A 17,683-nucleotide genomic window follows, 5' to 3' on the forward strand; every position below is an offset into this window, starting at 1 on the left:
GATAAATTTTATTGAACTAAAAAAAGGTTTAGATTGAAAAAGCAGTTTTATGAATAAAATACTTTAAAATAAAAATAAATAACATTAAATAAGTTACAATGAATTTTATTTTAAAAATATAGTTATATAGAAAAATAACATTTTTTTAAAATTCATGTTTTAATAATTCGTTACTAGTATTCTGAATTTATTTTAACTTATAACAACATATATATAAACACAATCACCGATTGTTTATGTTTCCATGCATCATTATATCTTAAAATCATATAGATTTAACACTTTGGTGGAAATTTACCTATGAAATTTTTTATTCTTTCCTTAACAAGTAGCAATACAAATAAGTGAATGTGATATTAAAAATATTTATATATTGATCACAATACAGTATTTAACAAAAGATGTCCTAAATGTATCAAAATATGATTAATACTAATAAAAACTATTGATACAATTTTTTTATGATATTAAATACAGGGTTGCCACTCAAATCTGGAAAAAATTCAACTCAAATCTGGAAATTTCCCTGTACACAATATATTAAGAGGAAACACACAATCACTGTGCTCTTTTATAGCTAACTATACTAGTTATAATCAGAGAAAACTTAGAGAAAAAAGAAACAACTGAACATACTTAAAACAAATAATGCTACATTAAATTAACTAGTTTAATATAGCTTAAATATGCCATAGATAGCACTTTGTTTACCATTTTTCAAAAGACGAAAATAAATAAAATTCCCTGTATTTTCCTAATTTCTAAGGAAAAGCTCAAAACTCCCTGCATTTTCCCTGTTATTTTAGGTGACTTTTTAAATTCTCTGTATTTTCCAGGTTTTCCCTATTCTCCCTGTAAAGTGGCAACCCTGTAATAGGCTTACGCTGGTACCATATTTTTCGGCGAGAGCGCAGCGGAGCTATTGAAAAAAAAAAAATTTTCCTACATGTGGTGCTTCCGACGAAATAAATTTTAGTAGCAAAAAAATTTATCAAGGACAATTATTTAAGATGAAATTATTTTCTGAGAGAAAGACTATTAAAATAATTAATAATGAAGTCAACGAAATACGACTTTCACCAGAAAATACGGTAAGCCTCTTTTTAGCTGATAGGAAAATATACATAAATTTGGATATATATACTTCGTGAATCAACAGAAAATTTTTCCATAAATAACTAATTATTATGATTATTTTCAAATAAGCATAAGTTAGTAAAGAAAACAAATTAAGGTTTCATAAATATTTTAAGTCTTCATTAAAAATTTTTAAAGCTTTTCAGTGAGTTTTGTTTTAATTTTTAAGTATATTTATATTGAATTTGTATAATGTATTTTTAATTAAGTATATATCCATACACGTATAAAACTAGATTAATATAATGCAATTATTAAGAATAAATTAGTCTAATAAAAAATATTTGAAACAATACCAGTTTCAGTTACAACTTGAAGCAGGGTGTGTAGCCAAATTATTCAACAAAAAATAAGCACCTTTTGAGCACTCAAAAAATATTTTTAAGCACTTTAAAAAATATCATACTTAGGCAGGGCTGGAAAGTGTTAGACAATCGACGGTTTTATCTTGTTTTAACCGTCACGTCAAAAAGAATTTAAAAAAAAAACCTTTTGGCATTGTTTTTGACAATCGTCAAAAATTATGACATTTTTAATCATGTAAAACGAATGGCGTTTTCATACGGTCGTACAGACTATATGCCGAAATAGATTGGGGTTGAATTAATTATGAAAACGTTGAATAGAACAATGTCAACTGTGTCTTTTTTCATTATTTGAAGCTAAAATCAACATAAAGGAAAAATCTAATTTTGAAAAAAGGAAAATTATGCACTTTTTTAAAAACACCCAATGAAAAAAGCACCTTTAAGGGCTTTTAAAAGACGAAAATTGAAAATAAGCACTTTTTAAAAACGCTATGCACCCTGTGAAGTCATATCTGAATACTCTGTGACAAGAAACAATGAATAATAGCAAACATTATAATAAAATAAAAAAAGAATATACATATTTATTCATTAAAATCATCTATACAAATTAAGAACTATTCCAACAGCATCATGTGTTTAACTTTTTCTCTATTTGGTTGATAAGTCTTAAAGAGTAAAAATGTTTATACTCCGGAGGAAGTTTCGATAACGAAACGAGAGCCCTGTCGAGAGATGTAAATGCTTGTTGGGCAGGAAGATGATCTTTATTCCCATAGGGATCTTTCTTATCATAGAGGGCAGGGTCCAACTCTTTCCAGAACACATTAACAGATATACCAAAGTCTAAATATGTCATATTATGAAACCATAATGCTATAAATTGGAAAAGAAAAAAAATGCATACCTATATTTAACAGGTCAACACAACATATTAAAAAAACATATACAGGATATCTGCTACATTTTAGATTTTCAAATCCATGACTAATTCCAAGAATTTTTCATGACTTACCGAAGTTACTATTTTCTCCGACAAAAACACAACAATAAATTTAATAATTCTCCTTTATCTGCTTTAATGATCGGTTAATTTTCAAGAAAACGGTCATAGAAGTGCCATTTTGCCAAATGCACATATTTGATTAGTGCTGACATCTAGTTTAAAATAAACTAACTATCTACAATTACCTTAAAAATATCCTGGTACTACCATCTGGTGCGTAAAATGAGAAATAAAATGTTTTTCAGGCAAAGAAATGAATTAGTTTTATTCTTATTGGCGCATTACTACTGAACACTACAGCCCGGAAATTTCACGCTGGCCACTCTCAAAGCCCAATGGTAAAATTGCGGGCAACATGGCATCACATTGTTGCAGAACGCAATTCAGTTCTTGCAGAAAGGCAAAAGGATTTTTCTTTGAGAGTGTTAAAAGTTTGGGTTTCCTATTCTGTAGAATTTTTCAGGAAGTTTTTTTCTTTCTTTTATACTGCAGAATTAAACTCTAACGATACTTTTCTTGTTCATCAGTAAAGAAAGTAATGCTCCTGATTTTTTCTGTTCCCATTTGAGAATTTTAAAAAAAATTCACCAATTTCTTGGCTTGCTTCAGCTATAATTTTAAGTTCATAAAAAAAAAAAATTTCTGAAATCACTGAAGTTTAAAATATAATTCGCTCTAGAAATGATGTTCTTTTCTTCAGTTTTTGAAAGAACATTTTATATTTTAATATAATGTGACTGTGAGTGGGGATTTTGTTACAAATTGAGATATTCGGAACACTGTGAAATTGGGGAGATAAACTCCATTTTAAAAATGAGATTATTCTGCGACTTAAATCTATGACTTTCAATGATTTTCTTTTTTAAAAAAAAATAGTGAAAGTGACATGACAAATTTTGTTCAATACCGAAATCCTGAATTTCCAGGTGCGCGGATACCCTGTATATATGAAAAGTAGAGCATATGGTTTAAAAAAAAAAAAGATAATAAGTTATTAAAAGATTATATTGTAATAGAACTTCTTTCCAGTGCAGTAGAAACTCAATTATTCGACACCTGATCACACGACTCTTTGGTTTCCTTCTGACATCCCTTACAAAACGAAGCACACATTTTAATACTCATTTTATCATTATTACCTATCACTGTTGTTAGAAATTAGGCAGCTAGAAAACAACATATAAAAGGAAAACAAAAAGGTGTCAATGTTTTTATAACAATATTGTATTGTTATTTATGTTTAAAAAAACACAGATATATTTTTTAAAATTTATTCTAGCCACTAGAAAAGATACCAAAGTGACAGGAAGATTTGAATTTTTTAGTGTATCCTTAGTCAGGAATGTCTTAAATAATCAAGGGTCTACTGTACTAGTTAGACAATTAGAAATAGTTTTGGCAAAAAAATTTTGTAGTGAACAATAACTAACAAAATAAATAAAGAACAATATTTTAAAAACATAATTTGAGAAGGCATAGTTTTACAGTCAAATCAAGAACAGATATAGTTTTTAATGGCATTATAATAAATAAAAAATAATTTTAAAAAAAGAAACATAAATTTACCTGGAATATATAAAATATCACCAGGACATAAACAACATTCATGCCTGGTTACATTCTCAAACTTGGGAAACTTGTTGAAATCAGGGTTTTCAATATCCATTACTTCAGATTTATCCCCTGAAAAAGACACTTAATTTTAAATTTGAAAATAAAAAAGTCGTATTTCCCTTTTCTATAAGCAATGTGTGTACAATGAATTTCATTACTTTTTTTTTGTTAATTTGATATTTAAAATAAATGTTTAAAATAAAATAAATTTGTTAAAAATTAAAAAAGTAAGCAATTTGTTATAGAATATATATACATAAACATATAGACATACATATATATATACATACATAAACATATAGACATATATATATATACATACATAAACATATAGACATACATATATATACATACATTAACATATTATACATATACCTATATATATACATATATGTCATGTAAAATCGTTTGAAAAGTTGATCGTTGAAAAGCAGAGACACATAAAAGAAAAGAAAAACTATCGGAATTCTCTCATAAACTAAGTATGAATTCTGAGTAAATTGCCACAAGAAATAAATGTGATTTAACTCCGATAAATAAGACTAAGAAAAAAAAATTTAAGTATCAAGTACTCAATGTAAAAAAATTATATAGTGTTTAAAACCTATCCCTGAGATGAAATGAAAATAATCACTAAAACTTAAAGGTTAGAAAACGTAAATTTATCTGTAAATGAAAAATCATACGGGTAAAATGAGTCATCAGTTGAAAGATAAATGTGTAATTGTAAATATTTAAAACAGTAATACTATAAATATTTTAGGCTGTACAAATACCATTTAAGTATAAATTCAACGCATCAGTAGGAGGAAACAAAACAGCTTTCTTTTCACCTTTCACTTGAATAAGAGCATTATCCATAACCTTCGAAAAGAAAAAACTAGTTTAAGCTGAAATAGAACTAATAAATGATTATGATCACACATCATATAATAAAAGAGTTTTCATAACTTGTATTGCAACTAAATAAAAAAAATTAAGCAAGTGAATATTAAATATTTGCAATTAATATTTTTTTGAAACAAGATTCGAGCTCGGCTTAATTGCACTTTCAAAACATAAGAAAATAATTTTTATGAAATAAATTAGCAATTTCAAAAGAAATGAATAATTTTGTATATTATAAACTTCATTAATATACATATTTATGTATATGAATTTTTAGATTCCTGAAAAAAAATTATATGATTGACATTATAGTTAACAACAATTTGAATGTAAAAGCTACTTAAATCAATATTTTCTGCAAATGTTTGAAGAAAAAGTCAATGTAATTTAGCAAATTCAAAAAATTTGATTTCAACTTAAGGGAAATATTTTAAATAATAGGAATAATGAACAGATACAGCCTCATGCAAAGACTAGCAAGTGCGACTTAACTTTGCATGTAAATATGGATCATAGAAATTTTTAACAAATAACATTTTTAAAAAAAAAAGCTTGTAGTAATATCAACCAATTAAAAAAATTATAAATGCATAAATTTTTGAAAATTTTGTTCCATCTTTGGAAGCTAAGCACTTGAAAGTAAAATGTTATCAGACTTCGCAGAATAATTTTTCTTTTCGGATAGTCCATAAGAGAAATCAATACAATGCAGTTTAAATCTTATTCAGCCTATGAATTTTTTTTTTTTTAAAAAAAAGCTAGTGCAAATTTAAATTTTTTTAAAAGAGATATGCCATTTAACAATATTCTTAAGCAGCGTTGGTTGATTTAAATCACGATTTCAATCAGCTTGATTTAAATCACAATTTCAATCAGCTTGATTTAAATCACGATTTAGATTAACTGATTTTCTTTTATATATATATTGATTTAAAAAGTTAAAAAACAGTGTTTTAAATTATTGATACTTTTATTATTTTTTTTCTTAGTTTTAAAATTTATTTTAAATAAATTGCTGCATTAATTTTAAAATTTATTATTGCTGCATTAATTAATTTTAGCTAACAAAATTACTTTCTTTTTTGGTATGTGTTAAATTCCAACACATTTGAAATTACATTTTTAAAAATCTTCTGATTCTTGAGATTGAAAGTACAGATTAAAGTAAACATTTAAGTATTTTTTTTCTCATAACATGTTTACAGTATTTTTGACATTATCAGATTTTCTATAAAGAAATTTTGTGAAAAATATTTCAATGAGTACATAGATTTGAAAAAAAAATTTTTTTAGCTTATCTATTTTGATATAGGATTAAAAAATGAATATTTTAATAAAAAAATATATAGATTAAATATTGATTTATTTTTTGATGAATTACTACATTTATAAACACAATCTGTTACATTTACTCTGTCATTTTAAAAATAGAGAGAAAAAAAAAAAGAAACCACGATTTTAAATTAAAATTATGGTTTGGTAATTCAAACTTTGTTTTAATAGTTTAAGTATTCTTTAAATTCTCTATTTCATCTAGTCTTTAAATTTCAATCATGCATTTGTTTCAAAATGGTTGCTATGCATTCAAAAGCTATGTATTATAATGAAAAATTGCTTTAGGTAGTTAGAGGTTCTGAAATATTCTTATAATATAGTTTTAATATTAATTTAATTTTGATTAAACATTAATAAAGTTTTTTTAGTCATAAATCGAAGTTCTTACAGTGTATTTGAATAAAAATCAAAAACTCTGATTTAAATCAAAAAATCCGATTTTATTTTATTTATTTATTTATTTTTTAAAGTCACGAACCATGTTCTTAAGTCTATGATAATTTTTCCACATTTTTTTTATAAATACTGTAACAGTTTATTGCAATATTTTTTTTTCCCAAAAAGAAAAAAAAAACTGTCTAGTTGAGCCCAATATTAACATAAAATTGTGATCATGAAAATGCAAGGATTATTAAACTTCTCTTTGAAATTAATATAAATGTCTTCAAAATAATAAAGTGATTTTTATGAGGACATGCTGCAACAAATAGTACAATAACGGATGAAAGAAGGAAGCCTTTCAATAACCATTTGAGAATTGTATTTGACCCCTGGAGATAGGATGTAACGACATAATTTATAAATTTTATAAAGAATTCATACTTTCCTCAATATTTTTAAACGATTTTGATTACGTTCAGAAGGGAAAATGTCCTTGACGTTAATAAAACTTGTATTACTATGTTTCTATTATATTACAATTCATAAATGCAAACACAGACGAACTAAAAAGTTAGAAACAAGTTCTTACATCATAATGCGTCCAAACAGACAATCCCTCAGAGGCTATTCGAAAAACACTAGAAAAAATTTTACTTTCTGGAACAAAGAATGGAAAAACTAGGTCATCAGCTACAGATGGAAATTGTGATTTAATATCAGCAACATCTTTCCTTGCATCCTTTCCAACTGATCTCAAATAGTAATATTCCCACTGTAAATTTTTAAATTCATATTAATAAAGCAAGTGAATAATATAAAAAGTAAAAACAGCTCATTTTGAATTGAAATTGATAAAAGATTTTACAAGATAATTAAGAATTTAATGATAAAACAATTCTTTTTCATAAATTTCTCATTTGATTCAAGTGCAAGACAAACATACAAATTCGCCCGCCATAAATTTTTAAGAATCATATTAATACAGTAAGGAAATAATAAAGTGTAAAAATAGTTTACTTATATGAAAAAAATATTGAATTGAAATTGATAAATGAATTTAAAAAGCTGTCATCAGAAATTTAAAATTTAATATTGAAATAAAATATTTTTTGTCATAAACGTAAAACTTCTCATTTTATTCAATCATTAATTTTTCCAAATTAATTTCTATGAATGAAAGTTTTGCATTCAATTCAAGTGCAAGACAAAATAATACAAATTTATCTATTATGAAGACTATGATTAAGAAGTCAAACATTTTTACAGACTTTAACACAAGATTCACAAAAAAAATTTTTGCATTCCTTTAAATTTTACAAATTATTTTTCATTTTTGACAGACAGAAAATTAGACTAAATTTAAAGCACACAACTTTAAAAGCTATATGACAAAGATTATTTCTAACCATTACTCTATACCCTTAAAGAGACTTGAAAGATTATAAATCATTAGTGTTTACCAATTTTTTTTAAGATTATATTAAATTTTAACAAAAAAAATTATTCTCTACCTTAAGAAACATTTTCCCATGATCAAAAAGACAGATTTATAATAGTATAAGTAATAAAATTTTTCTCAAATAGACAAAGTTTTCGAATCAGATTAGTATTTTTATTTATTTATTTATTTTAACTATAAATAAATAAAATGAATATATATATTTTTGAATGACAAATCAATTAAATTTCATAATTTTTATGTAGACATAAAAAAAAATTATTAATAAAATTTTTCTATTAAAAAAGTTAAGTTAACATTCATTTAAAATAAACACTAAATAGCCATGATATTTAACTCCATTTAATAATTAAGCATCACACATAAATATTCGACAAAAGCTCGAGAAAGAAGAAAGCAAAAAAACAACAAAAAAACTTGCATTATACTACATTTCAGTGAATTTATATTTAGCTATTTACCATACCAATAATTTTACCAAATAGTTTCATATTTTTTGCATCATGAATGGTAATTATTTTGTTTCTAATTACAACCTAGTTACTTTCTGCAAAAATTTTTTTTATTTTATCTCACTAATTAAATATTAAATCAAAGAAATAATAAGTGAAATTGAATAATTAAAAGAGCCAAAATATTAATTAACTTAGGAAAATGTTGAAATGAAGCAAAGGGTAAATTTCTATTAAAAAAATTATTAAATGGAGTGAAATACTTTTTTACAACCAGAATAACAAAATTTTTAGATGCAAAAAACTTGCTTTAGAAGTGAAATAATGACCTTCCTCCTGTTCTTTACGAGAAGCTCTTCGAAGAAGCTCTCTGAATGGTAATGTTCTAAACACAAAATAAATAAATCATTAAATATACTTTGATTTTTAAGAAAATGATTCAAAATGGCTTCAATTAAATATAAAATGAAAGATTGAAAGATAAGATACTTTAACCCCTTAACGCACAGATTTTTTGAAAAAAACCGGTCAAAGAAATCAATTTCTTTTTTTTTAATGTAAAAAAACACACTTTAAAACATTGTCTTGGCAAAAAAAATAAAATAAAAATACAAAATTAATCAAAATATTTATTTTAATTTAAGGCTATATTTTATTCTTGAATAAATAAGTGTTATAGCTTACAATCCTATGTAAATGATAAATATCAATAAAACGATTTTTTTCTTTGCTTTCACATTGTTATTTTCAATTCTCCATTATATTCAAGTGTGAAAAATTATAGAAGCATAAAATACAATGCTGCTTGAATTATCTCGAGTGTGCATAGTTTGGCCTGTTTAGCGCGCTCGATTTAACTCGAGTGCACAAGTTATGGGGTTAAAAATTTTTTTATTAGAATAGAACGAACAGTATTGAATTATTATTTAAAAATTAAGAAAAATAAATTTAAAAATAACTACTTATGCCACAGCTAACATAGAAATTGTCATAGTTAAAATTCTGAATAGGAAAACTAATATTTAAAATAACAACACAATTAAAAATAAAAAGAAATTTAAAGTTATCCAGTTTACCAGTTTCAGTAATTAAAAACACAGATTACAAGCAGTAAGCCACTATACACAAATAAAATGCATCTGACATGAATGTTTTTATTCATTTATTGTTTTTTGAAGTTAAAGATAATTTATAAACATTGTATTAAAATACAATACCAACGTTGAGATTCAAAAAAAAGTGGACATTAACTCTTTACAGTAAAATAATGAGTAAAGCTTATCATTGGTTTATCATACCATAGAATATAGTGGCAAGCTATATATAAATAAAAAAATTCCCTGTGTTTTCCCTGTACATATAATACACAATATATTGAGAAGAAACACAATTACAGCGCTCTTATGTAAGTTATATTGGACTAACTATACTAGTTATAATTGCTGGAAAAACTTAAGAGAAAACAGCTGAACATACTTAAATAATTCTCTATTAAATGAAATAATTTAGTACAGTTCCCATATAGCAAAAATTCTTCCGTAGTAGCTCCCACGGAGGAATCGCTCAACCTCCCCCGGATCTCCAGACTTTTCCCGAATTCCTCCCGTGGAGCTCCTCAGTAATGCAAAATGTCCGCACCTTTCAATTCCTCAGTCCCTCCGGCGGGCTTCCCGAAAGTCACTCCATAGGAGGAGCTGAGGAGGAACGGTGAGGAAGTTTCAAGGTCACATACTTTCCGATGGCTTTCCCCAGGCAGTCTCCTAAGGAAGTACTGAGGAAGTTTCAAGGTACCTTTCCTCGGGTACTCTTATTTTCATTACATACCTCCTCAGTTTTATTGTCTTTAAATATTTTATTTGAAACTAATTTTTAAATTGAGAAAAAAAAAACTTGAAAATTACTGCTACAAAAATTGTAGCAGTAAACTTCTACTAAAAGCAATGTTTCTCAATTGAAAACTTAATTCATTAGCATAAAAAACACTGCCTATAACATATTAAATAAAAACAATGTGCATTTTATTTTATTTTATATTATAACCGTCGTTGAACAGCCGACCCAATTTCATGGGTTTACGACTACTTACGTTCAACTCCGTAGCCTTGTAATTTTGAACCAATCCAGAAGACAAGGAAACTCCTGGATCAGTACCCCCAGAGGTATTGATTTGTTGTGGGAACATGGAGGACTTTGAGACTCGACAGATTTAACGTGCATCAGTCACCATTTACTACACGGGGAGTCTTCGGCCGGCGAGGATCGAACCCACGACCTCTTGGATATGGGCCCAGCGCCCTACCGACCAGGCTATCCCGGCCCAAACAATGTGCATTGCAACTTATTTTATTAGCTAACGGAAATTTCAAATGAATATTGCGCTTAATATAGAGCAGCTGACAGTTAAAAGAAAAATTTGCGCACATGCTTAAAAAATTTTTTAATATACAAAAGTGACATTTATTGTCACTTATGACATATATTATTCATTTTAACTAATTGTCAGCAAAAATTAAACTTAACGTAATGTTTACTGCAATATCTAAAATGTTCTTTAATTTACTCTAGGATTAAAAATATAAAAAAGTTCTAAGAGGAATAAAATCATACCAGTAATCACTTCAAAGTCCTGTTTTCCAATTGAAAGTATTTATATGTCAATTGATAATTTTTTAGTATATGAAACACTACTTCACCAATATGTTACTTTTTAAAGACGAACTTAAGATCTTAGATATCACAGTAAACATTGCATTAACTTTTACTCTAGGATAAATATTAAAAAAAAGCTTAAATTGGGAAAAAAAAACACAAAACAAATGTTAATAAGAAATATTTTTTTAAATTTATTACAAATAAGAACTAGTTTTTTTTAAAAATGTTACAATTTACTACATCTTTCTTTGCAATGGCGCAGCCAACTCTGGATGGATTCCTTTATATTTGCATTTGTAACATCCTATGATGAATTTGTACAACATCTAAAACATAAAAACAGAAATTTTATATTTTAATTACAATTGAAAGGAAAAAAGAAATGCACAACTGAGGGGTAGAATAAATACTTTATGTATGTTTTTTATGCACTGGAAAAATTTATATGTATTTTTTTTATTAATTTCTAATGGTATTTAAGCTGCATATTAAGCGCTGAATTTCATTTGAAATTTTTGCATTTAATGTTTTTTCAAAAAACTTTTTTTCATATTGTTTTTTTTGTATTTTGAAATTTCATGTACTGAGGCTTTAATCCTGAAAAATCATCCATAGAAACTAACAAATTTAAGCTTAATTTTTAGTTTTGTATAAATTCAATATTTATTGCAAAAATTCATAAAAAATGTTCTTTATTTGTATTTTGGTGAGTATATTCATATGGATATTTTAAAGTATATTCATGAAGAACAAAATAAATCCTTTCTTTTTATCACAATATACACCAAAAAAGCAATTATGAAGCGTTTCTGGCAATTTATCCATGTACTTTTAGTCTTTGTATCTGCACTATAGTCATCAAAGTTAAAAAGAGCCTTTCACAAGCATATTTCAAACTATACTATTTTTAAAAAAGGGTTAGGCATAAATAATTAAACCTTTATACATGCACCCACATACATCCATGACGCTGCAATGACTGGCCTGCCAATGGGGAAGACTACAAAAATAATTGCTTTAGATGCAACAAATATGAAAAAAAAAGTTTCCTAAATTAAAAAGGAATATTAGGTTGCTAAAACATTATTAAACATTTTTGATTATTTTCACTAAAATAGAATAATATTCTCCATATATTATGCACCACTATTTACTGTACTAGAAACTACCATAATAAAAACTAAATTTTTACATTATTTTCAAACACTGCCTGGTAACAAAATGACTTTTTAGAATTTTTCATCACCAATCAAACATACATCATGAATAGTAACTGCTCACTTGAATTTATTTGCATGTCAAATAAAATAAAAGTTTTGTTCATAGGCCACAGATAGATTGTACCGAATTTATTTAAAGTAAGCGAATACTTTACAACAGTTTATTCCCTACTCCTTTCTATGGTTTTAGGGACGCTTTCCAATTATTTAAAAACATGATTGAGAAGTCATTTTTAAAATCATAGTAAATGTAAATAAATGTAATTCCAATTATTTAAAAACATGATTGAGAAGTCATTTTTAAAATCGTAGATAAATGTAAATAAATGTAATGTTAATTTAAGTAAATAAGTACTGTTTTAGTAAAAGTTAGGAGAATTGGTAGCTGTAATAGGAAAAATTATTGTGAATGACCCGTAAATTGGAGGAAAATACAAAAACCCTGGTATTAACTTTGTTCAAAGCCATGTTTTCCAATTGAAAAGTTGCAAACCTTTATATTACAATTCATAATTAAATTCATTAATATACGAAACACTACCCATACATTTACCCATATACCACTACCTTTACATTTATATATTAATTTTATATTGTAAAATACATAATTCAACCTGAATATTCCTACATTTCACAATTTTGAAATGGTATAACATTCAATTAAGTGATAGCTTTCCTTACAGTCAGTTGAGGATTACTATAAACAGAGTTAATATTTTTAAACAATCTGTTCTCGCTTGTGTCATACCTTTATAAAATCAAATATTAAAATTAAAACTAATGGTGGTATGATGTAGAATATTTTTGTGGAAATGTAGATATTTCAATTAGAACAAAGGAATGAGTTAATCTATCACGGTTTTTATTTTTACTCTCTCACCACTCAAATTTAAAATTATTTTCCTCTATGATTTCTAATTTATTAATAACTTTGCTTTTTTATTAAAGAATAAACATTTGCTTCATTATTAATTCAATTAACAATTAATCCAATAATTTCAAACTTATAAAAATTATAGAACAATTAAAGTTCAACTAGCATAATAATTCTACTTATAATTACTACGTTTCTTTACTTCAGAATCACAATTAGTAGGCTTAGTGATTGAGCAATGGAATGTTTTCGTGTATAAACAGCAATTTCTCAATATTTTTAATTAAAAGACGTTGTTGCTGTTTTTACAAAGAATTTAAAGATTTATCTTATCATATTAAAAATGTAAGAATTAATATTTACTTACTTGCTAATGAAAATCCAGCATTGTTGATCGATGAACACAAACTCACTTCTAATACTTAGAGTAGCATCCAGTAATCGTAAGTGCGGAGTGAGTGTACGAGAGCGCATGCGCAAAAATGAGACCAAATTATGATGCTCCTATGGAATAACGAGGGAGGAAAATCCCCTGGATAGATTTCTAACGGATGACCGGTGGAGGAATATCCGTAGGCGATGTTTCCGAAGGACTTCCTACGTATCGTTATCCGTAGGAATGTTAGAATGGAATTTCCCTCGGCGTTCCCCCATTTATCCGCGTCTTCCCTCGGAAGAAAGGGACGCATTTGGGAGGTCCTAGGGAATGGTTTCGGAAGATAAGTGCTATATGGGTTGGAATATCATCCTTAAATATCCCATAGATTACGCATTGAATGGTCACCATTTTTTAACAGGTGAAAACACGAAACAAAATCCCCTGTATTTTCACAGGTTTTAAGCTAAAATCAAAATTCCCTGCATTTTTCCTACTATTTTTGGTGGTTTTAAAATTCTCAGTATTTTCCAGGCTTTCCCTATACAGTGACAATCCTGTAAATTTTGTTTAAAATTTAAAGCAGTACTTTAATCTAACACAGTGCTTCCCAAAGTGTGATATGCGTACCCCCAACGGTACGAGAACAGCTTATGATAAATATCTTGCAAGAAACGGAAATATCAAAAACTTTCATTTAAAAACAAAGTTAGCCATGAAAATGTATGATTACGTATTTTTCTATTGGCTACTTTTTTCTGAGTTAACAGTTAATAATTAGTGGTGTCAACAGCCAGTTGTGATTTTTAACTTTTGTGCAATGTTTTTCTAGTAAAAAATACATTCATTTTTTTATTAGTGGCACACAGCGTTACGAAAAATTTAGAAAGGGTACACAAAAGTCATAAGTTTGGGAAACACTGATCTAACAGATTTGAATCCAGTAACTTATTTTAAATTTTATGAATTTTTCATTATTAAATTGTAAATTTGATTCCATAAGTTAATGTAAACAATCTTCTTATCGCATGCCCTATAAAAAAATTATCCTGTTGCTTGGTACTAAAAACAAGTTGAAAAAGCATTATTAAAACTTTCTTTTTTTCTTTTAACATTATTATTACAATTGTTTTTATTTTTAAAAATTAAAAAAGCCAAAATAAAACTTATGAGTTGAGGGTAATAGGTGAGTCAATAGTTGAATACAAAATTTTAAAAAGAAATATATTTGGTTATTAAAATTATACAAATTTGAAAATAAACTAAAAATAGCTGTAAAACATACTTGTATACAAAGTTCTTTTTTAAAAAGTCTAATCTCTGGAATTCAGATACATGAATTTTAACTTCTTCATTTCCTAAATGCTCCGTAAGATAATCTATGGTCCATTTTTGTGCGCTAAGTCCAATATCAGCTCCTCGATAGACAAAAGGTACATGCTACAAAAAATATTTATGATTAGTAAATACCAAAGTATTTTGAATATTGAAAACTTAAACTAATACATAGAAAATATAAAAATATTGTGTTATAGCAAGATGTAAATAAGAAAACAGCCCTTAAATTATTTTTTTAATATTTATGAAACAATAAACTAAGAACAGTAATTATATCCAATTATATTTTTACAGAACTTTATTACATGCGAAATATTAGCTATCTATATCCAAAAAATAAAAATAAAACAAAGTTGCTCTTATACGTATGAAAACAGTATTCTCAAGTAAAACACTTACATAAGTATTTGTTAAAACACTACATACGTGAACATAATTTATTGAAGGTTAAAAATACAAATGTCACGAAACAAAGAGCAAAAATTTCAACCATGATAAATTTTACGGTATGCTTATACATGTGGGTATCGAAGAAACATTATTCAATAATGGTAATTAAATAGTTTTAAAGTCAAGAGTCGCCGCAGCTGGCGGCCGCAATAGTCCAGACTTTTGATGTTATCTGAAAATCCATGGACACGAAAACAACGACAAATAGTTTTATATAATGAAAATTAGAAAAACATTGATAAAAATTTTTTTGATTATTAAGATTTTTTATTTAAAAGTTTCAGACATTTGCTAAATTCAAGTTGTCAAATATAAAGTAGTGTATAATTAGTATTTAAGCCAAATATAAAGCAGGTTTCAAAAAAAGTAAATAAATCAAATCAAAAAATCAGTTGCAGATTACTAACTTTTATGGAACACAGAGATTATTACCTTATTTAACCCTTACAATGTCTAAACACATAAAACTGTGTAATAAAAGATTTCTATACAAAATTGTCCAGAAACATAACTCTCAGTCAATTAATTCTTATAACTTATAAAGGACAGAGATAGCCTGGTTAGTAGGGCACTGGGCTCATGTCCAAGAGGTTGTGGATTCGATCCCCGACGGTCGAAGACTTCTCGTGTAGTAAATGTGACTGAAGCACGTTAAGTCCTCCATGTTCCCATAACAAATCATGCCTCTGTGGGTACTGATTCAGAAGTTTCCTTGTCTTCTGGATTGGTTCAAAATTTCAAGGCTGCATAGTTGAACATTGGTAGTCGTGAATCCAAAATTAGGTCGGCTGTTCAATGGCGGTTGTAAAATAAAAAGATAAGTAACTTAGATACATCTCACATTAACTATAAATATATCACTGCCTTTCTCTAGAAATTAAGTAAGCTATTTTTGATGTCACTATCACCTTAATAATTTAAATTATAATGTTGTTGAGAGTATAGAAAAGTACGTATACAAATATTGAACAGTTTGATAAAATATTTTGGATAAAATACAAACATACTTGCGAAATTAAATCAAAGGCTTGGTTCTGCTCGAAAATCAAAGGAATTTCTTTAGACCTACAGTTATACATACTAAGTATAAAGGAGAACTTAAATTTTTAAGTTTTTAAAATTGATACAACAGAAAATATCAGAGATTATTAAAACTTCATTTATAAAACTATCTGAAATATATGCCTGTGTTAATAAGTACGGTTTTGACTTTCTGTTTCTGCCCCTTCAAAAAACTACCATTTTTTACTCTTGTTTCAATATTCACACCGCTTCGGTGAGCTTCGAAATGCGCCTTAAGAAAATCCACATAGCACAAAGGCGAGTTTACAAAATGGAGAAAGCTCAAAATGCACTTTTACGAAATGGGCACAGCTTAAAATGCGTGTTTACGAGAATGGTTGTCATTGATGTTGTTGTAATTGTAGTTCATTTACGTCGCACTAGAGCTGCACAATGGGCTATTGGTGATGGTCTGGGAAGCACCCTTGAGGATGATCCGAAGACATGTCATCACAATTTTGATCCAATTGATTTTGATGTCATCACAATTTTGAATCAGAGTGGATGGCACCCCTGCTTTGATAGTTCGTGAGCGCGTAGTCGATCACTTTACGGTAGAATAGTTTAACGAGGACCGATACCTCGCACCCTCAGTCCCTACCCATGATGATCAAAGTGGTCACCCACCCGCACACTGACCGCTGCCAGTCATGCTTAACTTCGGTGATCTGCTGGGAACCGTGTCTTAACGATCAGTTCACTGAGCTGTCAACGATTAGCCCGACGAACTGCTCACGAAGTCGAGCACTTTACGGTAGAACTGTTTAACGAGGACCGATACCACGCATGCTCGGTCCTTACGCAACCTGCTTAAAGTAGTCGCCAGACCGCTTACTGACCACAGTTAGTCATGCTCGACTTTGTTGCTTTACTGGGAGCCGTGTCCTTACTGCGGGACACATTTGGAATGAAATATATATGTCTGTGATAACTTATCTCTTGACCCAATTATCAATCAAATTATGCTGTTGTTGTTGCTAATTCCCATCTGGTCTGACGGGGTCAGACCAGATCAATAAATCCGTTAACATTAAGAAAATCCGAAACCAGAATGGGAGAGGAATGAATGTCGCTCCAGTCCAGCCCTAAACAGTTCAAGATGTGCTCAGGAGATGCCTGGCTTTGTTGGCA

The 17,683-nt window shown here is 27.6% G+C and overlaps 1 protein-coding gene and 1 long non-coding RNA gene across 2 annotated transcripts; both read right to left on the reverse strand.

The window, feature by feature from the left end:
* Positions 1-2,009: 2,009 nt before the first annotated feature.
* Positions 2,010-16,924, reverse strand: LOC107437954 (tRNA wybutosine-synthesizing protein 5). Its single transcript, XM_016050103.5, has 7 exons — positions 16,498-16,924; positions 14,988-15,142; positions 8,890-8,965; positions 7,259-7,441; positions 4,842-4,929; positions 4,018-4,134; positions 2,010-2,321 (listed from the first exon to the last, which is right to left on the reverse strand). Exons 1-7 carry the CDS (start codon positions 16,567-16,569, stop codon positions 2,077-2,079), a joined length of 936 nt encoding a protein of 311 aa, XP_015905589.1. The 5' UTR covers positions 16,570-16,924; the 3' UTR covers positions 2,010-2,076.
* LOC147809613 (uncharacterized) lies at positions 11,400-13,833 on the reverse strand. The gene is made up of 2 exons (XR_015433810.1): positions 13,694-13,833; positions 11,400-11,558 (listed from the first exon to the last, which is right to left on the reverse strand). It is a non-coding gene; the product is annotated as an uncharacterized LOC147809613 (long non-coding RNA).
* Positions 16,925-17,683: the final 759 nt, after the last annotated feature.

This window comes from Parasteatoda tepidariorum, chromosome 5, assembly GCF_982258835.1.
Source record: "Parasteatoda tepidariorum strain Cologne lab strain chromosome 5, Ptep-v5.0, whole genome shotgun sequence".
Lineage (NCBI taxonomy): Eukaryota > Metazoa > Arthropoda > Arachnida > Araneae > Theridiidae > Parasteatoda > Parasteatoda tepidariorum.